A 24,676-nucleotide genomic window follows, 5' to 3' on the forward strand; every position below is an offset into this window, starting at 1 on the left:
TCATCTCCTGTTTTGAAGTTCCCATTTCCTGTTTTGCCTTTTACGAAGATCGAATTCCATTGGTGAATCCAACCATCTGTCACTCTGCCCTGGAGTGCCCTTTCTAGTTTCTGCTTCTCATCAGAAGCTCTCCTTGGATGTTTCAGACCTGGTTTAGGGAGCCTTTTCTAAGGGCATGGGAGGCCAAAGAATATGGTCACTGTAGGATAGATGCAAACAAATATCAAGGAAATGAAAGCTGTGATCCTGTCCCTTCCGACCCTTTACTACATTTGTTTTCTGGGAACCTTTCAAATCTTGACAGATGATACTACAGTTGTGTAATGTATCACGAAACAAGGACAAAAGTTCTGCCATCTCTGCAGGTTTACCGATAAGGGATTCAGAAATTGCTATTCGTCATCTGTTTCTCCAGGCAGCTTAAATCCTAACCGAGATGAACTCAGTGGCCAATTACTTGAGAAGAACAATGTAGGCCTTCACAAATGGGTGCTAAACAGAGAGGTGTTTCTTACAGATTGTCAGTAGGAACTCCAGAGATCTTTTTGCTTTCACTCTAAAACATGCAGCTGAGTCTGTTCTGCTATAGAGCCCCATGCACAGAAGCATGGAAAACAGACACCTTGCCAATCCCTTGGAAAGTATTATTCCTTTATGCCTTTCCTGTAATTCCAAAGGTGGTTCTAAACAATATATATTAGAATAGGAGGACAGCACAAAATTGTCAGTGACTCCCTTTCAGCGCAGACAGCATTGCTTCTCCTTTGTTTTTGATCTAGCTGTGGGCAATCACCACAAATTAACCCCCACAGTATGGGCTTATTCGTACATTAAAAGGACAGTCTTAGTCATCCCAACTTGCATTCCCCAGTTTGACAGTTTGGTTGATGAGCACTTTTTTCTGAGGAAGTGCTGCTGATATTACAAGATAGTAGAAAACCTATTGCAAGAAAATCTTACATTTCCAAATGGAAGAGATTTTCATTTTGTTGCCAAAAGAAATGATACCCGTCACCTGGGTATCTCCATTATCCTTGAATATTAATACGAGCTTCTTAACTCAGGGCTGGCATTCTGTTCTATTAAAGGACATTTTTCAGCCATTTCTTCCTGTTTGTCTATGATCTGTGTCTGTATTCACAGTTATGAACTAAACCAATTCCTAAAAGGCATCCTTCGCATCAGGCCTCCAAGAAAGTCCATTACTCTTTATTGAGAGCAGAATAATGTATTGAAGAAGTTCTCTCTCTCACTCTTTGAACCTGCCTCTTCTGCTGCTTTAAAATTCTATATGTGCAAGGTAGCTTTGTTAATGTCTATAACTTCCGCTAAAAGAGTCTTAAAGGTGCAAGCTCTTATGGCTTCTCCTCCCTTCCTGATTTTTCATGACAGGTTTCTCTTAAGACTAATACTACTACTAAAATCTCAAAATGGGGGGAGGGATCATTCATTTGTTGGTGTTCACTGACACCTAAGATTCTATTTGGGCAAAACTAAGCTCTTCAGAAAATCTGATCAACTGTCTGTTTCCTATAAAGGTAAAAATATGGGTTTTCCTATATCAAAACAAAATCTCCAGATGGATTTCTCCTCCTATTTCTTTGTTACTTTTTTCATGGAAAATCCTTCCAAGGGCTAGATAAGAGTTTATTCTGCTTGAACCATTGCCTTTTCTGGGTTTAGACTTGAGAACTATGTTAGAAGCAGACACTTTGTGTTCCGCTCATACATTTACTAAGCACTACATCAGATGCATTTTCTAGGGTTAGAACTGATTTTACTTGCTCCATTCTTCAGGGTAATCTGTGGTCCAGTTCTGCACCTTTATCGTCCTCTCAGACACTACAAATGCTTTGAGAATTTTCCCATTAGTGAGCGGTACTCCAACAGTGATCAAATGAAGGACACAGTACATTTCTGTTAGAAGTTACCATTACAGCTAATGTCCAAATAGATTGTTGCAATATATGCTCCTTCCTGCCTCTCTTATTTTTTTTTCCTTGGCTGAGGTGGACCTAGCCTTTTCCCTGTCAACCCTCCTGACTTGAGTCCTACACCTGCTCTTTATTCTTTCTAAGGTAAGAAAGCTCTGAGGGGCGTTGCATCTATACATCCCTAGTGCATACCTCTCAACTGTCCAGATTTTTGCAGACTATCCAGATTTTTACCCAGTATTTTTGGTATGTTACTCATAAGATTAGTGGTTTCCAGGAAAATCATTGAAGACTGAAGTCAATCAGTAATGTCAGTCACTTGAGATTCAGACAAATCCTATCCTTTAGTAAATGCATGCTGATGCAAAACCTATTTATTATTCTAGCAACTTTTTAAATTTATAAGGGCAATATTTAAAATCTGTCCCTGTTTTTAAGCTTTTGTCCCCCGATTTATTTTTGGCTTTGACCAGATTTCTTGAGAAAAGAGGTTGAGAGGTATGCCCTTGTGTACTAACACCTGCTGTCGTACATAGGTCATACTTTGACGTACAATGGGAGATGAAAGGATCCAAGCTTTGTTATACTGGTCAGATATACTGCAGCAATTATCTGCTCGTTCATCTATTGTTATGGTAATTTCTTATGCAAATGCACTTTTTGTTGCATAGTGTTCTCACTCCCATTTTTCACAAATGAACTGAATGTGTGTGGACAGTGCTGTATTTATGTGATTTTTATGCAAACTGATGGTGAATCAAATAAGTAAAACAGCCATCATCCTTCTGCAGTAAAATATTAGATTGCTTGAAACATTGTTTGGATGCCTAAACCTTTATGAATAAATGTGATTAATCTATCCCTTAAAGGTCTGCTGCTCCATTGAGTGCTCACATAACTGTACTATTGCCTACAAATCTTTACTGAAAGTCATATCATGGAGTATGGTGGTTCACCTTTGCTTTATTCTCTTCACATACAGAATGCTGTTAACCTGTATAAAAACCTAACTGAAAAGGTGATGCCCCAACCACTTGTATTGTTCTTTGCCATTCACATTCTCCGCATGGTAGAAGAGCTTCACAATGTTGGAATCATCCATGGAGACATTAAACCAGATAATTTCATATTAGGAAACAGGTCAGTGTTTTCTTTCGATTAACTTTGACTGGCATTTGCTAAATCATTAAAGACACTGGTATTGTCTTGTGTGCCCTGTATTTACATATACTGACTGATTCCTTGTGCCATTGTCCATGTGCTGTGAGAATGAATGCTTGTTTTACAGGTTGTCAGACTTGCTTCTGTGAGATGTCCATAACTAATGCACCAGTTGCCATGCTATGTATATATAGCAGTTTTATCTCACCAACTGTTGAATATTTTAACCAGCACTTATGTTACTAGACTGTCTCAAGATTTCCAGATTTAAACCTGTGTTGTCGCTGGTCATTTACTTATTTGTAAATAAAGCCAGAGGAGTGACAAACGCACATGTTCATAGGTGATTACTAAGCTAATGGCACAAAAGCCCTTACAAGCCTAGACAATAATACCCTGGATATGACAATATTGTATCTTAATTTCCCAGATATGGAATGGGGTAGTATCAGGGTAGTGGGTCTTTGGGTGTTGGTGCCCTGAGTCATATTACAAACTGCCTGTCTCCATAAGGGACATGGACTGTATCCCGAGAATGAATTTATGGTTCCCCATCTATTTATCCAAATTCTTTCTGAAGAGAGTGAGGGACAGGCTTTATTTTACGAAGATGGGAAGTATATTCCTTAGACGAAGTAACCATTGGGATATCAGTCTGCCTCTCCAGCAAGTTCTGTTAGTCATAAATAAGGTTCAAGCCCATGGGACGCATAACCCTATGTTTTTTCTTGCAAATATGTAACATTTTCATCAAGGCTGGGTCAGAGAATGCCTTGTGGGTCAGGCAGAAGTCACCTGTCAATGAATGATGTGAGACTGAATAAAGAGATAAGGTTTTTAGTCAGTCTGCATAAGAAACATGTCTTGCACTTTTTTTTTTTTTTTTTTGAGAGAAACTTTTGGGGCCACTCCAGTCGGTGTAAGTGCCTGATTTAGGTACATGCAGAAGGGAACATGGTACTCTATTAGGGGCCTGATTTGGACAGAGTTTAATGCACTGTGACTTCCTTTGAACTTGATGCAATATCTACTTCCACGTTGAGCCACACAAGAGGATTTCCTCACAACTGTAGTTACCTGGTAGTCAAAGTTTAGGTTACTATCCATCTGTGTTCCTAGGTCCCTCACCACTGGGTCTACTTTTAGGGTTGTGCTATCAGTATTATAATTTGCAGGGATATCTAATTTACCGAAAGGTATGATTAGTCATTTTTTTAGCATTTAGTCTCAGACCATGGTTTTGACACCAGTTTCAGGCCTGTTTGCAGGATGTCAGTATTGTTTGGGGATTCTGTATTGCTCCCAGCTTACAATAGTCATTGAATTTGGTGAGCCAAAGGCCCCCAATAATGACTTTCACTTCAGACATCTTCCTCTCTTAAAACCCTCTTTTGCGTGGTTTTGCGCGTTTTTGTGCATAGCGCAACAGCGGGCAGCACCGCCTAATTGGGTTTAAACTATTCCTGGCTCCACAAAGTCTGCTCTTCACTTTTTCCCTTAGAACTGCTCTATCTCTCAATTTAAACACCATATTCTCATTCTAAGGCCCTTCACTGGTCCAATTAAGTTATCCTACAAGCTAGCACTATTAAACCATAAGCACTACTTACTCTTATACTCTCTACGATTACCCTGTCCTCTATTGGTCCGTCTTAAATTCTGTTTCCCTATTACTCTAGCATGTCCAAAGGTCAGTCAATGGTTTCCTCTCCAGTCCAACTGGTGAATCTGGGAATTTTGAGGCAATGTTACAACTGCCTCATGTACACAGACAACCCTCTCCTCCTCCAAACAGGTTCAAATATATGTGAGAGATGCAACTATTTAGCCAAACTGGAGGCTGAGCTCTCTCATCTCAAAACTGGTGTAACCAGTCAGGAGGAGAAGGTAACACACAACACAATTCCAGTATCACATAGTCCCACCACATCAGCGAACCAAACACATAAATACACAAAAACATACTCGGAGGCTCTAAATAAAAATCTACCTAAGCAACAGAGACCTACAAAGCAGACATCCAAGCAAACGCTACCTCAAAACAAAACACACACAACACATAACCCACAAAGTCAATGTGCCAAGCAGCCACAACCCTTAAGGCTGAATAACACACCTGATACTCTTGTTATAGGTGACTCTATTGTCAGACACACTGATGTCCCGCTCACCAGGCTGAATAAAGAGAAGGTCACGGTGAGCTGCCTGTCGGGTGCTAGGATCCGACACAACGCAAGCACTCAGGTCACTCCAAAGCAAATACAAATATGACTCGGTCATTGTACATGCTGGTGTGAATGACCTGAGACGTACCTCCCTGGACTACATGAAAAGAGACATAGAGGAGCTCTCTGATCATGTAGCCCAGGCTGGTATGACCCTGACCTTGAGCAGCATCTTACCCTCACCTAGAATGATGCCACAGTACAAAGACAAAAGTATCGATTTTAACAATTGGCTAAAAATTTTGGTGTCATTCAAAGGGGATCCAGTGTGTGTCAGCCTGGAATGACATGCTCGACAAGCCACGTTGCTTCGCTAGGGACAGCTTGCACCTGTCACCACTGGGCTTTCGGATATTGGCAAAGGCTCTTGCCGCCCCCATAGTGCCTTTTTTAGGCAAGGCTCAAAAGTCAAACCCACCCCCATAGACAGCACAAGGAACAAGAAACTAAGGGTAATGCTGCTAAACGCCAGAAGTCTTAACCTCAAGATGCACGCACTCGAAGCTCTCTTCAGTATGGAGAACATCGATATCTGTGCAGTGACAGAAACCTGGTTCAAGGCTCCAGAGAGTACCCCAGCACTACCAGGCTATACCTCATATCATGCTTTAAGGCCCCAAAACCTGGACCGAACCACAAAAGGAGGGGGAGTTTCCATATTTATCAAGGATATCCACATCTCCAGGTTAGTGGCATTGCACGAAGTATCGGAGACCATCCATGTGCAACTAACAGTGGGCAAGACTGCTTTTCAGTTTATAGCATCCTACAGACCACCCTCTCAAAGTCAGGAATCCTATTTGGCTTTCCTGAAAACATTGGAGAACATGAAGATCTCTCCGAACACCATTATATTGGGCGACTTCAACTACCCAAACATTGACTGGGAGCACTACTCAAGCCCCAGCACCTTAGCCCAAAGATTCCTGGAAATTATAAACTCAAATGCTATGGAACAACTAGTCACCACTCCCACAAGAGGGGACAACATACTAGACCTGATCATTACCAACATGGGGACTCTATGCTCCACACCAGAAGTATATCCCTCGTTGGTAAGATCAGACCATAAATTCATTTCACTGGATGTCCACATCCCGACCCCAGCCCAGAAAACCACAGTGAAAAACTTCTCAAAAGCGAACTTCTCACTTCTCAAAAGCGAACTTCTCACTTCTCAAAACCGAAGTGGAATCCTTCAAGGCCTCAGGGCCAGTGGAAACCACAGCCCAAACTGCAGAATCCTATATAAATGCATTCTACGGACATCTCCAGGAATGTATGGATCATGCTATCCCAAACAAAACCAAGACCCAATCATCCAAAGGCAGGCGTTCAGTCTGGTGGACCCCTGCCATAAATAAACTGTACAACAGAAGGAGGAAGCTACTACATGAGATAGCAAAATCCCTAATAGGGAAGGCATCTCTGATCAGTACTAGCAAAAAATTACGATCCCTCATAAAATCCTCTAAGGCCAGCTTCGAGAGAAAAATTGCACAGGACACCAAAGACGATCATAAGGCTTTTTTCAGTTATGTTAGAAACCTGGGATGCAACTCCCAGACTTGTTCTGAGTTGATTCTAAATGACAAAAAATACACTGAACCCACAGACATCGCCAATATCCTGGCAGACAGGTTCAGTGCAAACTTCTCCACCCCTCCCCAAAAGAGCAAGTATCTATCTCGCAGAGGGCTGCCTCCCAAACATCTCAGATGCTCAGGTGAAGGCTGCCCTCTCCAAAGCAAAAAACACTGCTTCCATGGGACTTGTTGGCCTCCCAGGTTGCGTCCTACATGAACTACAAGAGGAACTAATCCCTCAAATAAAACAGCTATACAATCTCAGCCTCACTACAGGATATGTGCCCACAGAATGGCGTACAGCAACAGTGGTCCCACTCCACAAAGGTGGAGCCTCTACGGACCCTGGAAACTATCACCCCATAAGCCTGACTAGCTTAGTCTGCAAGGCTATGGAGAGGATCATCATGGAGCTCATAAACAAAGACATTGGGGACCTACAGACACTAGATCCTACCCAGTTTGACTTTGTCAAGGGCAGATCCTGCCTTTTGAACCTGGTTGACTTCTTTGAAACAGTCACCAAAGCCATAGATGAAGGGAAGGTAGTCCACACAGCCTATCTGGACCTTGCAAAGGCATTTGACACAATACCCCACTCGGGCATCATAGATAAGCTATCCAGCTTAAATATAAACCCCTATGTCACAAGATGGGTCGCAAACTGGCTCAAAGACAGAACCCACAGAGTGAGAGTTGCTGGAGCCATGTCAGACTCGAAACCGGTCACAAGTGGCGTCCCACAGGGTTCTGTCCTGGGACCACTCTTGTTCGGTATATAATTTTCCGAGGTACAGGCAAACATGGGAGGACTGTGGCTCACCAAGTTCGCAGATGACTGCAAACTGGGCGCCATAATCAACTCTCCAGCTGACACAAACATCCTTCAAAAAGGCCTCACAGAGACAGATAACTGGTGCCAGCACCATGGTTTAAAGCTAAATGCCAAAAAATGTGTAGTCATACCCTTTGGCAAAAACAATGTGCTCACAAATTACCACATAGGCGGAAACCCATTAAGTACAGAGAAAGTTATTAGGGACCTGGGGACCCAAGTTGATAGCAATCTCTCCTTTGAAAACCACATTGCCAAAGTGGTTAGAAAGACCTTCTACATAGCCCACCTCATCACGAAGGGTTTCACATCTAGATCAAGAGAGGTAATCGTGCCCTTTATTCATCCCTCATCAGGCCCATCATAGAATACAATGCCCCTTTTGGGATGTACCTTACCCGACACCTGCAGCAATTAGAAAGACCCCAAAAGTATCTCACCAAGAGGATCAAGTGTCTCAAACAGATGCCATATGCTGCTCGGTTAAAAAACTCCAGCTCTACTCAGTTGCATACCGCCTACTTCGAGGCAATCTATGCCTGACATACAAAGCTATGTCAAATACAGAATTAATGGACATGCTCCACCTCAGTAAATCTAAATCCCTTAGAGCCACACGCTCGAGGGATTTGAACCTCAGCACAGAAATAAATAGAACTTGCTGGAGGGACAGGTTCATAACCCAGATGCTCCCTTCGCTCTGGAATAGAATTCCAGTTCATGTGAGGCAGAGCACCTCACTGAATCTCTTCAAGAAGAATCTCGATAAGTGGATGGGGGATCGTAGGTTTGTCCCAGGGATTACTTCTGTGTCACTATTAGACAGAGGCACAGTAAAAAACCACAATTGATCTCAGGTGGATCAAAAGAACTTATAAAGAAACAAAACAATCCACAGCAGCCAGCAAAACTGAAAGGAATCCACAAAGCCAGATGCAATAGCTTTCACTTTTATTTACATGTGAACTTCTTCAGAAAACGGATCTCCCACACTCCCATTTTATACAATGCTACAGGAAATGATGTAAAATGCACTTTGCCAAAATTTTCAGTAATAAAAGTTATAAAATGTACAAACTTTTTCAAAAGTCTATAATTACACATTCAAAAAGTGTGTGCGTTGTTGTATGTATATTATGTGTGTAAAAAAATATATACATAATGTTTCGAAATGTTAATTCTGAGTAGCTCATCCACTATCCGTGCACTTAGAAAATAAAAAAAGTTTTTCTAAGGAACTTTTTGTAAAATAAAATAATTCACCTTGTAACTCCCTAACTTATACTTTAAGGTGATAATCTCAAAAGAATGTCGTTCTTCTGCTAAAAATTTTTCTGTATATAATTATTATATGTGTGAAATATATGATTATTTTAATAAATGTAATTTAAACACAATAGTACATAACAGTACATAAAAATGCTCTAGAACAATGACAATTTGAACCAGTGTACCTCCAAACCTATATATACAGATCTACTTTTGTTAGTACTAGTATTTTTTAAGTGCACGGATAGTGAATGAACTACTCAGAATTAACATTTCGAAACATTATGTATATATTTTTTACACACATAATATACATACAACAACGCACACACATTTTGAATGTGTAATTATAGACGTTTGAAAATGTTTGTACATTTTATAAATTTTATTACTGAAAATTTTGGCAAAGTGCATTTTACATCATTTCCTGTAGCATTGTATAAAACGGGAGTGTGGGAGATCTCCCGTTTTTTCTGAAGAAGTTCACGTGTAAATAAAAGTGAAAGAAAACGCTAATTCGCATCTGGCTTTGTGGATTCCTTTCAGTTTTGCTGGCTGCTGTGGATTGTTTTGTTTCTTTAGAGGCACAGTAAACTAAACCTTAAAAAGGGCACAGTATACCCAAATCAAGGGGTGGCGTAAGCCATACAGAATCGCGCTAGGCTTATAATTGCCCCAGGGCAGATAGCCTAGTATGAACCTATGAACAAGTATATACCAAACAGTAGGGGCCCAACACTGAGCCTTGTGAGACGCTGCTAGTAACAGGTTTATTGGAAGTGAATTTTTACCCTAGCCAGACAACATGTGTCCTGTCAGTAAGCGAGTTTGTTTATCCATCTGACAGTGTAGGGGTTTATGCCTAACTCAGTAAATTTAGCTATGATTCCTGAGTGGGGGATTGTCTCAGACTTTGGTCTGGTCAAGATAAGTGCTGCGTACCATTTTATCCCTCATCTGTGACCCTGTTGACTTTCTCAAAAAATTCCACCAGCTTAACCAGGCAAGACCTCCCTTTGACAAAGTCATATTGGTTCTTGTCGGGCGTTTGGAGTTTTCCTATGCCATTTTTGATCAGGTCTATGATAATTCTCTCCATGGCTCTGCAGATAAGACTGGTCAAGCTTATAGGTTTGTAGTAACCTGGGTCAGTTAATGGGACCCACTTTTGCAGAAGGACTGTTGCATTTCTCCATTACTCTGGGACGAAGTCTGTTTGGAAGCTGTGGTTAAAGGAGTTTTTTAATGACCCTGATAGATTCTGTTTTAAGCTACTTAAGAAGCATCCTGGAATGTTGTCAGGACCCATGGGGCTGTGTTTTTGACTTTAGCTAGCACAGTAAAGACCTGTTCCTTCCTGCTAGGAGGATGGTTGTAAATATTTGAGTGTGGTAGCAGGTGATGAGGGGAAGAAGTATAAACTGAACTTAGCCAACTTCAGGCTAGGTGTAAGTGTTGCTGTTCATGGTTAACTGGGCACATTGCTGAGCATTTCCCCTAAGGTTATGAACATAATTTAAAAAAAAAAAGGCTTATGGTTATCTTTCGCCTGGGAGGGTTATCTTTGCCTGTAATTTGCTATGGCAGATTTGACCAGCTCTCTAATTTTAGACTGGTGAGTGTCTCTTTGCATTGTTTCGTCTGTTCCTTCTTGGCTTTTGAGAGGATTTTTTTTCCTTTTCTTGATTAGCCTGTTTATGTTAAGGGTCCACCAGGGTGGCTTACTTTTTCCAGTAATCATAGGTTTGACTCTGACAGGCACTGCCTACTCTATGCAGCTATGAACATGGTTGTACAGTGCTTTTGTATACAGCTTAGAGTAGGCTTCCGTGTCATCTGGGTTTGGAGAAGCTTGGAAGTCTAATAAGCTTTCACTTAGTTTGGGGTAATTGGCTTTAGCAAAGTTCTCAGCAAGTTTGGAGTTTGATGGGAATTCTAGATTATTTTAATACTAAAGGAGACCATTTTGTGGTCAGATCTTACCAGCAGGGAGTTAATACATGGGAGAGAGCAGGACCCCCCCCCCAATGTCTAGGAATACTAAGTCTAGGATATTTATATCTCTAGGTGGGGAGCTAACTAGTTGATCCAGGGTGTTTGCACTGATGAAATCCAAAAAACGCTGAGTAAGTGAATTATGGGTCGTACAAGTCTCCCAGTTTATGGAGGGGTAGTTGAAGTCGCCAATAAGTATGGTGTTAGGCTGAATGTAGAGATTGTAGTAGGTTAAATAGGAGTTGTGGTTTTCTAGACTCTTGATAGGGGATCTGTAGCTTGCAAGGATATGATAGGGAGTCACACCTGTAGTTAGTTGGGCATGTAGCGACCATTCTAGCAATGTAGTTGTCCTTTATATACATCTAGACACCTCCACCCATTGTTTTATCCTGAGCTGAGGGGAATCGAAATGTATGAAAGGCATTGCAGCCTTTAACTGAAGTGCTTTCAATGGCTCTGAACTGTGTTTCTGTGACTGCACATATGTTTGCATCCTCCAGGGTGAGGAGTGCTTCTAGGTAATACTTTTTTTATTTAAACTTCTAGCATTGAGCAGCAGTGCTTTTAGGTAGTTGTGAGTGATTTCTGTTATGTTGGAGGGTTTAACAACTTGGTACAGCCTAAAAAGGCACTATGGGGATAAAGTCTTCGCCAGTATTTGGAAGCCAAATGGTGACAAGTGCAAACCATCTCAGGTACAGCATTGTGGTTTGTCGACCATGTCTCCCTAGACTGACAGATGCTGGATCCCCTTGTGACACCAGAAACTAAGCCAATTGAAGTCAATCATTTTGTGCTGGTAGTGTAGCATCATCATTTCTTATGGTAGGGTGCTACACAAGGCTAGATTTGTACCTGGGGCACACATTCAGAGAGCTCCATCATGTCTCTCTTCATATAGTCATTTTAGTGAGGTACATCTGACGTAATTTTCTCCCACTTGGACTGCGATGCTATCACTCAAGTCAACAAAAGTATAACAAGCTAAAGATTTTGTCTAGGGAGTGAGGAAGTGATGAGGAGTGCATCATTTGTGATTTTCGTATACCACATAATGTACATAGACAAGAGCCAGTACTTTCCTTTCTTAACTGTGTTTTACTTAAGCCATCATTGTCTTGTTCTTGCTAAGAATAATTATCTGGTAAATAACATACGCATGACTAACCTTCTTGGACTATATTACCCAAGCACATATGGTAGGCGTTCATGTAGTATCATTCAAGTCTTTAAACCAAGTCACACATGCAATGAATAAGACGGCTCTTTATATTTTATGCATTTCTTTTGCATTTCTGGCACAGTTCACATAGAACAGACTCTGCATTCCATAAGTATTCAGATTTTATTACAGTATGTACTTTTTTTTTTGTTTGTTTATTTGATTGTCTTGCCCATTATATCTCCAAGCATCGCATGAGACTACCCTTGCAGCAAACCTTTCCTGCATGTGTACTTTTATTTAGACTTGCCTGTCTCAGCTAAAACCAGAACACTGTCACTAATGAAACTTTTTTCCGAGTTTGGCCAACATACCCCTATGATGGGCCTGATGCACACTCTGACTAAAGTATGTGCCATACTTTTGTGAAGCAGAAGAAAGCCAGCTCCATTGACATGTATAGATAAAGCCCTGATTGTGACCCAAGTCTGATTATTGTCTTGGGGGCCCATTGGTCGGGTAGAGGAATGGGGAAGGAGTGTCTAAGCTTTGTCTATTTTTCATTCCCAGGCAGAAAGAATGTGGACAGCATGCTGGAAGAGAGCAGCCCATTCGTTGTATCCCTTTTGGGGATCTGGGTTCAGAAAAGTAGGTAGGCTGGACATGAGGATGACTGTGGAGGGTGAGCAACCTTTCTGGGGCCATGGATAACTACACATACCCAACCTGTAAGCCATAGTTTGTTTCCCACCCTCTCTCCCTGTTGGTATAGTGTTTTTATAGTTGGTGGCTTTGCATTTGCCTGCCCCTAGTGTAAATTTGATCTGGGACCCTCCTCCCAGTCTAGTGTCATTACCTCATTCTACCCAGTACAGGGAGAACATTTGAGAAGGCCAATCGGCTTAGTTTCTGCTACTCCTTTCTCTCTTTTCTTTCTCTCTTTCCACTTAAAAAAAAATGTATCTACTTTTACTGTATTTGTGTTTCTTCCTACTTTATTTTGTTTTTGCATCATCTTAAAAGTACTCAGTTGTATTTATTACTGCTTGGTGTAACGCATTCTAAGCCTTTTAGTTTAAGCACTTGGGCTTCAGACCAGTTGTTTTACATTAAGAAGGTTTGTGGTCTGCAGTGTAGTGGCAGAACAGGTAGCTTACATCCTTCTAAGTTGGGAACTGCTGATTGAGGGCTCAGTGTCTGCTATTCTAAAAGTGTATTAATTCTGGTTTAAGCACTTGGGCTTCAGGCCAGTTATTTTACATTAAGAGGGTTTGTGGTCTGCACTCTTGTGGGAGGAGAGGCTGGACTCTGCCCTTCTGAGCTGGGAATTTCTGGTTAAAGGCTTATAGTGCCTGCATATTTGAACTGCTTCTTACTGAAATTGGTACACCTTGTTTGCTGTAGCATAGACTAGATCCAGGCCTGCTGAATCTAGCTTTGTTTGTATGCTTGTTGCTTATTTGCTTATTTCCCTGAAACGCTAATTCCACCTAAAGCGCTGCTTTTCAGTGCTTCTGTGGATCCCTAGTGATATCTGCATTGCTTACTGTACTTATTTCCTTGTTTCACTTGAAAGAAAGTTACTGTTTGTCGTTTTTGCATTTAAGTTACCTGTAACACATTGCATTTAAGTTACCTGGCACTTGCTCACTAAGTTAGCACTAAAAAATTAAAAGCACTGCACTCTCACAAACTCCCCTTGAGTACCTTGTTCCCCATTGGCCCCTTTTTTCAATTATAAAGAAATTCCCAATACTATTCTAGCATGTCCAAAGGTCAGTTGTCAATCTCCTCTCCGGTCCAGCTGGTGAATCTGGGAATCTTGAGGCAATGTTACAACTGCTTCATGTACACAGACAAACCCTCTCCTCCTCCCAACAAATTCCAACACATGTGAGAGATGCAACCATATAGCCAAACTGGAGGCTAAGCTCTCTCAACTCAGTACTGGCGTAACCAGACAGGAGGAGAAGGAAACCACACTCACTACAATTCCAGTCTCACATAGACCTACCACGACAGCAAACCAAACACATAAGCACACAAAAACATACACGGAGGCTCTAAATAAAAATCTGCCTAAGCAGCAGAGACCTCCAAAGCAGACACCCAAGCAACTGCTACCCCAAAACAAAACACATGCAACACATAGCTCACAAAGCCAGTGTGCTGAACAGTCACAGCCCTTAAGGCTAAACAACACACCTGAAACACTTGTAATAGGTGACTCTATCGTCAGGCACACTGACGTCCCACTCACCAGGCTGAACAAGGAGAAGGTCACGGTGAGCTGCCTGTCGGGCGCTAGGATCCACCACATAACACAAGCACTCAGGTCACTCCAAGGCTAGTAGAAATATGACTCAGTCATTGTCCATGCTGGTGTGAATGACCTGAGACGTACCTCCCTGGACTACATGAAAAGAGACATAGAGGAGCTCTCTGAGCATGTAGCCCAGGCCGGTATGACCCTGACCTTGAGTAGCATCTTACCCTCACCAAGAATGATGCCACAATATGAAGACATGATTATCGTATGTAAGGCTCTCTGGACACGGTTACTTTTTGGGGCAGCCTGGGAGCAATGTCTGGTTAAGTGACTTGCTCAAGGTGTCACATAAGCAAACAAGGGCTAAGGGAATCGAACTTTCTAAGAAAAGAAGTACAGCTCACGTCCTTAACCTCTGCACCAACTGCCAGCATGCAGGGTAAGTAGGGCCAAAACCATCTGTTCTAGCCAGCCTGCTTAAGTGGCTGCAGTGGCAGCTTCCAGACTTTCTCAAGTGCTACAACAGGCTTATCATTGTCATTGATGATGGGTACCAGTGACACTGCACCAGAGGGGGAGATTAATTTCCAGGATGATTTTACTTCATGTGCCAGTCATTTGGGTGTTATGGGGATTAGAAGAGCCACGTTTTACCAAGGGTAAACATACTAAAAACTTACACATAAGGGTCTACAAAAAAAAATGGAGCATAAAAAAGGGAAATAGTCGGCCCTTGCATTTTAGCCTGTGAGTTCTCTATCATGTCCAAAGAATGATGATGGAAATTAGAATTCCGTGAAAAAGAAAAAACATTCATTAAAGAGCAAGGATGTTGTTACATGAAAGGTGTGAAACTGAAAATGTTGATCAGAGGAATCACTGTTTGCAGTTCATTATGTGTATGGAACTAAACCATAGCTCATAGGCAGATATCTGCCCTTTCAATGTGACATCCAGAGCTTATGGATGTCAGATGAATACAGCTGATATCCCCCTGCTGTATAGGATGTCAGTTTGGAATACAACTATGAGGGGGCAGACCGTGCCAATTTCATTTTTTCCCCTCCACAAAGTGATCAGTCATCTGTGTGTCTGGCTTTTCTAGGCAGCTTCCAGAGAAACATGAACACTCCCTTTAGGAGCTTCTTCCCTTTCCGAATTAAGTTTTACTTATTGCTGTTGCATTGTAATTGCTGCTGTGGTTAATATTGTTTATTGTGGCAAATTATTTTGAGGACCTTTATCTCCCTGGAAGAAATATTAGCAAGGGGTACATTCATTTTAGGATTCAAAACAGTATTTCTGATGTCTGAAGATGGTGTTCCATTTAATTTAAGGAAAATAGTAAGATAACGTGATAAATGCACGTGACAAAGCATACGACTCTTCAATACTTTATACTGTATAAAGATGAGATACATACAGTTCAACTGAGTCATTATTTTTACACCTTCTTCCCCACCTATTTTTCATTGCCTTGTGTGCACACGCGCATGTGTGTATGTAAAATAAATATATCTGTATGTATATGTATATATATATATATATCTATATATATATATATATATATATATATATATATATATACACACACACACACACACACACACGTGTGTAATATATATATATGTGTGTGTGTGTGTGTGTGTATATATATATATATATATATATATATCTATCTATAGAGAGAGAGAGAAAGATGCACAATATATATATATATATATATATATATATATATATATATATATACACACACACACACAATGATTTTGTGGGAGCTGGCTTTTTACCTATTTGCCAAGATATTTCTTATGGCTATGGATCAGCTGTCAGTGGACTACCTGTTAGTCTGAGTGCCAGAGTCTTAAAATACTTAGAGGAAGACCTAATAAGGCCTTATTTATTTTAAAACTGTTGACTGTCAAAAAAGCAATTACTAGAAAATGGAAATCAAGTCTAGGTTCTAGTAGTCTGTAGACTGATAGCCCAGTATTTGTTTATGAACCTATAGCTTAAACCAACTGTATTTAAAGTATGGAATGTAAGAGAGAAAAGGACTGGAAAGGAGTCCTTTAGAAAAGGGAGGGAGCAAATTACTTGGAAATAAATGGAAATTGTGGGAACAATACATGCAGAATAGTGTTGATGAGGAGGAGTGTGGGGTTCAATGGAAGGCAGGAATTCATCAATTTAGGTAGTGTTAAACTTCTGATTACAAAAAAATATGTGATTTATAATGTGTAGAAATGGGAAAAATGTTAATTTGGTTTGTTTTATTTTCAATTATTGTATGTTTATCTCTGCCTTAAGTGATCATTTAGTAAGAGTAGAGGAAGGCTACCCCTGTGAATGGATTTTTTTGTGAGTTTGCAAGAAATAAGAAGCCATACTAGTCCTTTCTTATAGGTTCATAGGTTGATACTAGACTACTGGCCCAGAGGCCCTTATAAGCCTAGCCAGGAATTTTGCCTATGTTCGCTGAAAGTCAGCACCTGTTTCACCTGTTTTATACTTTTTTTAACTTTAAATTTGATAGATAGTTGTGCTGCTCCTGTAAATAGAATATGCTCAAGTAAATAACTTAATAGAGCATGCTCCTGATTGTACATAGTAGAAAAGGAATGTACTTATTAGTTTTATCACACAAAAAATAACTTCTGTCATATAACAGCCTTCAGAACACAAATTCTACTTAAAAGCCATAATTTGCATGTTTTGTTCAGGAGAGGACTACCAAGTCATCTTCTATATACTTGTGTCTTATTCTTACTCTGACCATCTGTCCTTTCCTTAGCCACCCATTCACCCCTTTATGTGGGTGAAAATCCTACAGCCCATTCACTCATTTGGGTGGGAATCAGGAGATGGGGGCTGTCTTGTCATTTATGGTGTGGGGAGCAGTATCCCCTGTCCTGACTGTGACTTCTGTTGAATGCTTCCACCTTAAAATGCATGCTTCCAAGCATGCTGTTCCTTGATGTGGTACTGCATTCTTCTGTGACAGCATGGCTTCCTAATACTCCTCCTCCTCAACCATCTGCACTTCATTTCATACATAGTAGGCAAAACAGCATTAGCTGCTGCTTTCCCACCAGCCAATACCTTTTGTTTTAGCACTTGAGCCATTAGTAGTACTCAAGTCATCTGGAACGAAGTCAGTACTGTAACACCTTTAATAAAGTATCCTTTTCCATTTGGCCTGTAATATCCATGCATATTTTTTTAAACAAGAAACTTCTTTATAAAATTATGACTTATGACATAGGCAGTCACACATTTAATCCCAGTTGCAAGCATTTTACATCACAAACCATAACTGATAATTTTAGTTGCAAGCATTATACATCACTTATCTACCCAATCATTGTCAAACATTATATAGCTCAGTCAAATCCTGTCTTTTTCCTATGTAACTTGCTCTTGCCCTTTTATAGAGTGCCCAGTTATTTATTTTATTTATTTATTTAAGTTTGATGACCAGGGAAGTCCACTGGGCCAAGAAGAGCCTGTTTTCAGTGGAGGCCTGGGGAAAGAAGCTCCACAATAATTGTGAGTTACATTTCACATGTTACAAAAGCACATAGTTCATGCAGCTAACTAAACATTTACAGGTAAGCTCCATGATGTTTGCAATTGGCTTGTCACAATGTTACAAAAATGAAAAGGCATAACTCAATACAGAAATTTCAACATTTACATAAAGTGAATATTTTTGTTATAAATTCAGTTGTAGGTTTAACATTTCAAAATATATATATAGCTACTAGCTATTAGTAGGTTAGGAAAATATTATGCATGGAGAGGGTAATAGTATATTTGAGACTGGAGAGTATAGTGCAATAGATATTGGAGAGAAAATTAGTAAGAGGGATTGTTTTGGGTGGAATGAAGTAATAGAGGTAGTTGGATGAGTCAGTGCAAGGTGGAATGAGGGGGTGGAGGGGTTTAAGTTGGAGCATGGCAAGGGCATTCCCATTTGGAAGAAAGATGAGAGAGTAGCTGAGATTTGAAATTTGTATGGTTAGGTAGGTTGCGTAGGTGTGTGGGGGGAGAGTTCCACTGTTTAGCTAAGGAGTGGGACAGCAGTAGATGGCCCTGGAGGTCGTGGAATTTGTGGATCTGAAGGAGATTTTGTTTTTTGGATCTGAGTGAGTGGTTGGGAATGTAAGGTTTTAAGGAAGTAGCGAGAGATGGGCAGTTGGCAGGTTTAAAGATGAGCTTGTGGGCAATGGTGAGTTGTAGATAACTGATGTAGTTGGGTAGTTCAAGCCAGTGGAGGGTGAGGAGGGAGTGGCAATGGTGGGATGCGTTTTTTGAATTGGTTGCAAATTTGGACATGTGGTAGCAGGATTCAAGTTTGAACCAAAGGCCAAGATGGAGATTGGTGAAAAGAGGGGCACCATACATAAGGGAGGGGAGTAGGAAGGTGGATGCAAGAGTTTGATGGGTAGAGGGGCTTAGGAAGCAGTTACGCCTGTAGAGGAGAACTAACGTTTGGTGGATTTTCTTGATTGTGGAGTGGATGTGGTGTCAAATTTTAGTTCTTCATCAATAATAATGCCAATAAGCTTGGTGTTGGAATCTATTTCAAGGAGGATGTTGTTTTGGCTCTGTATGGTGAATGTGGATTTGTCAATGGAGTTTTTGGTAGGGGAATAATTTTTAGTTTGGTTTTATTTGCATATAGTGCCAGATGGCTAGTCTGCATCCAGGTTTCTGTTTTGGAGAAGGCTAGTTGTGTTTTTGCTAGAGGCTCAAAGGGGGAGAAGGCTGAGCAGATGATATCTGCATATTGGATACTAGATGAGTCTGGGATGGATTGGTGAAGGTTGTTAATGAATAGGTTGAAGAGAAGAGGGCCAAGAACAGAACCTTGTGGGAAGTAAGGGGGAGGATGAAGTTTTCCATTGAACAGCTTGTTGGCGGTTGGACAAGTAGCTGGAAAACCAGGAGATGGTGGTGGGAGAGAGGTGTAGGGTAGAGAGTTGGGATATAAGTAGGGTGTGTGAGATGGTGTCAAAGACCTTTGACAGATCGAGGAATAGTGTGGATATGAACTTGCTTGAGTCGCGTTCGAGGTTTATGGTTTCAAGAAAGGAAAGAAGGGCAGTCATGGTGCTGTGGCCAGGATGGAAGCCATGTTGGGTAGAGGAGAGGAGATTTAGTGTTAGGTGTGCCATGAGTTTTGCTTGTATTGTTTTCTCTAGTATTTTAGAAAGAGGGGAAAGGATGGCAGTAGGCCTGAAGTTGGTGGTATCAGTATGTTTGCCACCTTTGTGGAGGGGGATGATGTAAGCATGGCGCCAGATAGAAGGGACGTATGATTCTTGTATGGATCTATTTATAAGAATAAAGATGGGATAGGCAATGCTGTCTGCAGATTGTTTGAGGAAGGTGGGTGGAAGGTTGTTGGGTGCATTGTAACAGGCTTTGAGTTTGAGGAGAAGTCTTTTTATAGTGCTTTTGGGGATGGGCTTGAGGCAGTAGGATGTGGAGGAAGGTTCATGATCGGGTTGGTGGTGGGGGCAGGAGGGGGTGGTGGTGGGGGGTGGGAAGGAGGCTGATAGTTTAGCTATGCAGTGTATGAAGAATGAGTTGAACTGGCTGACTGTTTCAAGGTTGGGATCTGGGCAGTGGTTTTCTTTGTTGACAGGATGCAGCATGGATGAGATGGAGTCCCAGAATTTTTTGGGATTTGTTGACTGCAGGGACTGGAGTTTGGAATAGTGGGCGTTGTGGTCTTGAGTTTTTTTGCGGAGTTTCGTAGTTGCTTATACTCTAGGAGGGTGTTAGGGTTTTTATGTTTTTGATATTGTTTCCATTTTTTGTCCCTTTGGTGCAAGGCTAGTGTAGTATCTTTTGATAACTATGGGCAGGGATTGGTTTTGATGCATTTGGTTCGTGGGGTGGGGGGGCTTGCAGATTGAGAAGGGTTAGGAATGAGTGGTTAAAGTAGGAAACAGCATCATCTAGAGTAAGGGTTTTTAGAGGGGACCAGTTGGTATGCTTTAAGCATTCGGATAAAGTTAGAGGGTTGAAAGAGGAGAGGTTGCAGGTTTGGATGTAGTGGTGTTTATGCAGTGGATGGGAGATGGTTGGTGAAGGCTGGTAGGTGATCGCTGAGAGGATCAGGTAATGTTCTGGCTTTGGTGAGATGTTGGGATCCATTCAGTGATGGTACCAGAGGTACCATCTTTATTTGGTCTTTTTGGAGATTGTATTAGTTGGGAGAAGTTGTACATGTGATTGTGTGGGATGGGGCTTCAGAGTTAATAGTATTCCAGTTGGTGTTGGTATCACCGAGTATATAAGTTTCATTTTTTATATTGGAGGAGAACCAGGACAGGATGTTTTTAAGAGTTTATTACCAGGGGGAGTATAGAGGGCAGCAATACATATGGACTTGTGGTTCTTTATTTTTAGTAAACTTATAATTCCTTATACCTCCTTCCGGGAAGCGCACCAGTCGCCAAACAGAAAACAATCAGTGAGAAGGTTAGCAACTACAGAAATAGGGCAGCCTATCATTTTAGTTTGAATGTTACCCGTTTGTTTTTTTTATTTATGCACCAGTGGGGAGCTGCAGTTCACAGAGAAGTAGGAAAATAATGTAGTTATGCCACGGGTTGTAGAAAGGGACATGCAGTAAGTGCACACTACTGAGGGATGACCGTGGGACAGACAGGCAGAGGTTTTTAGTATTTAAAGATGGTGCTGCAGCTCGGGGGAGGAATAAGTAAACTCTCAAGAGGAAGTAGGAGGGAATAGGCAGGATTGACAGGGCTGGGGAAGCTTACAATAAGATTGTTAGGAAACCGAGAGAAGGGGGGGTTAAGAGCCAGGGCATGGAGAAAGCTGTGAGAAACAGGTTTGACAGGGCTAGGAAACTTGTGCTAGTATTATGTTAGGAGAACAAGAAAAGGGGGGGGTGGCTATGGACCAGGACTTCGAGGAAGTAGTGGGAAGAGAAAAAACAATCAACCAGCTCACCCAGGTTATAGTACCTAAAGGTGTCTATCTGTGTGAATTCAAAAGCAGATTTAGTAGAGGATCAGGGAAGTAGAATATAAAATAAATGTAAAGCTTTGGGAAACTGTATATATTTGTTACAATAAATGGGAGAATAAAATATAAGAATATAAAAGAAGTGTGATATACAAGATAAATAAAATATAAGAATATAAAATAAATGCAGAGCTTTGAAAAAATGTATATATTTGTTACAGTAAATGGGAGGAAATGGGGGGGGGGTCCAGTAGTGTGCACAGCAGAAGAATCAGTAGGAGTATCACGGAGAGAAGATTATAATAGAACTACACTGCTCACAGTCTGTTGATAAAAGTAGAGCTTGCAGTGGCTTTTACTGGTTTGTACGGGGTTCTGCTCGCCGTGTTCTTGTATGCAAGCAGTTGCTTCAGGTTTTTTTTTTGGACCTCTGAATGTGTTTAAGGGACTGTAAGGAGAAAGAGAGATGTTAATATGAAGCCAGAAAAGGGGGTAGGTGAAGTAAATAAGTGGAAATAAGAGACAGACAAGGAAATAAAACAATTTTAATTAGTTCAGCTAAGCAATACTTGATCAAATAAATTAGTTATGGAACAAGCAGCGATAATAAGAAAGTCACCCTGTTCAGTAATATGAAATTCAGTCTATTGCCACCTTAATTTCACAGAATGCAGAGCAATTCATTGCCAGTACACTTTTCCAGTTTCAGTTGTTTTTCCTCTGTTATATTCACTACTAGTAGTGGGCTTAGATTTCCGATTTCCATTTTCTAGTAATTGCTTTTCTAGCAGCCACCATAATTAGACTCCGCAAGGCCTTACTATGTCTAGGCAATTCCAATTCTGTATTATAACTAAAAAGTAAATAAATAATTTCCTTAGTTACACCAATTTGCTCACCCCGTATCTCTGATATAGTAGTCTGCAGGGAATCTTCAGCGTCTCCCAACTCGTAACACTCCCAGAAAATGTTTCCAATTACCTCTTTCTTTTCCCCATCACTCCTCTAGCATTTGCTGTCTGAGGAAAAATCCTCTGCCGTCTACTTGGGGTATAAAAATATCTATGTAAACATTTCCAAGCAAAATTTTTAAATCTGCATTTCTTGAGCACAAAAAAGCTGTCTGCTGGGATGCAAGAGGTATCTTCCCCCTTCCCCAGTAGGAGAACCCACAACAAACAGCTAAAAATGCAAGATAACCCAAAAATGGAATTCGGCCAAAGAAAATTTGTTAAAGGGAAAAAATGTGATGATTAAAGAACCAGCATGATGAGATTGAGGCCTTAGTAATAACATCAGAACTGCCAAAAGAAACAGATCTCAGTGAGGCATTGCCTTGTCTGTTTCCAGTCCCAAGGCCTTCTGTGACTTTGTTTCTGCCTCTTTACTAGCAGAGACAGTAGGACTATGTCCTTCATGTCCGTCAAGGCCTCTTTAGAAGTTGCATTGAACTAACCAGGCCAAAAAATTCAGACACTTCCATAATGGACATCTGCCCTGTGCAGATGTTAACTGCTATACAGTAATATTTCTGTCCGCAAAATTTCCGGACTGACTTTGTTCAAGAGGCTCCAATGGGTCCAGTTTGGGTGCTTTTCCTTGGGGGGTGCTTGCCTGTTCAGAAGAGCCTCCATTCTTGGCACCTCAGTGATGAATGTCAGAGGATGGGATGCCCATCTTTCTGGCATATGCTGCTGCGTCTGCTACTTCAGATTACAAAAGATTTGCCAAGGAATATGCAGCCACATGACAAGGAATTATTCCTCGGGCAGCCAATCAGCCTTTGAACAAGCTCACCCAACCAAAAGGAGGCAGTCCCCTTCATATTTCGAGTAGATCTTCACTTCATTTGTGTATAACACAGTGAAACTGAGTCTGATGAGAGAACATTTGAAATTGGAGTGTAAGAAGTTCTTGGAGTTTATTAGTGGTACCAGTACTTCTTGGGTATTGAAGACCCTAGGATGGTATGTGTTCCCCCCACCAGCTGAAGCATTTGGAGTTGCTTTTGAGAATCAATACTTTATACTAGACACCTAGCATCCTACTCATCAGAAGCCAGATAGGATTTACAGGGGGCATGACTGTAGTAATTGGCCTATAGAAAAACCTGATTACTGACCCATCTCTTGATGCTTTGGGGGCCTGAGTTGGCTTTAGGGTTCAGAACCATCCCTAATAATAATCCATCCTCATCACTGGTCATAAAAAACTGTAAATTGCCAAAGATATATAATTAAGTACCAGAAACGTATCCTGAAGCAAGTACAATCCTGGGTGTTTTAAGGTATGCTGTGAGGGCTCAGTCGTATTTATGATAGCAAAAAGAAGGGCAGCTAGATGGCCATGTTTTGTTGGCATGCTTGGCTTCGAATTCAGCTTCATCCAGAGGGTGTTAAGGGGAAGTTAAATGCCATCTTGGATAAGGTTTTTCTGTTTGCTTTCTACCCAGGATTTTTCTTCTTCCAGAGCAATTTTATTTTTTCATAGGACAGTCGTAATACATATAGGGCAATCTTCATGCAGTCTAAAACAATCAAACAGCAGAAAATTATTTATATGTAGACAAAGTCTTACATAAGTGCATTTCATTTTAGTCATGTCCCGTCTGAGACCAGCAAGCAATATTCTTTGTGTAGTTCCCATAGCAGTGTCAGTGGTGCATTAGATAGCATTCTCTCTGCAGAAGGCTGTGGGTTCTATTCCCATACCAGGGAGTTTAACTGCTGACACAACAGTGCAGCATAAAGGACATGCTGCACTCCATACGTCCTTTACTTTTATCATAATTCATGTTTTCATTTCCTTTAAACGTCCATTCAGACAAACCAACACTTCCCTTATCTTTATTTTGTTCTTTGCATCTACAGCTAATATTGTCCATGTCAAAACTACCGGTGTCACTGCTTCTTTTTACATCAGATATCTAGCATCTTTCATTTTATTAGCTACTTCACTCACTATCAAATTCATCACAAATGCAAACAATATTCTGTTCATGGGACATTTTTCTTATACCAAACTTCACATATTTCTGTGGTCAGCCAGCCACTCACTAACTCATCCGCTTTATTATTTTGATATCCTGGCATTCACACTCCTAATCTTATTTACCTACTTCTCCATAACATACCACAAAGCATCATGTCCTACTTTTTTTAAATGCCTTGCTAATATCAACAACCATAAAAATGCACATCCTCCCATTTATTTATAGCATCATCCACAATTT

The 24,676-nt window shown here is 40.9% G+C and overlaps 1 protein-coding gene across 2 annotated transcripts in view; it reads left to right on the forward strand.

Moving 5' to 3' along the window:
• BUB1 (BUB1 mitotic checkpoint serine/threonine kinase) overlaps positions 1-24,676 on the forward strand; it is a 2,040,509-nt gene that overhangs the window by 1,765,794 nt on the left and 250,039 nt on the right. For both annotated transcript variants that reach the window (XM_044057238.1, XM_044057245.1), the window contains exon 18: positions 2,917-3,074. In XM_044057238.1, coding sequence (XP_043913173.1) covers positions 2,917-3,074 — 158 coding nt within the window. The remainder of the gene's footprint in view (positions 1-2,916; positions 3,075-24,676) is intronic.

Source organism: Protopterus annectens, chromosome 1.part2 (genome assembly GCF_019279795.1).
Source record: "Protopterus annectens isolate FY-2018-M chromosome 1.part2, PAN1.0, whole genome shotgun sequence".
NCBI classification, from domain to species: Eukaryota; Metazoa; Chordata; order Ceratodontiformes; family Protopteridae; genus Protopterus; species Protopterus annectens.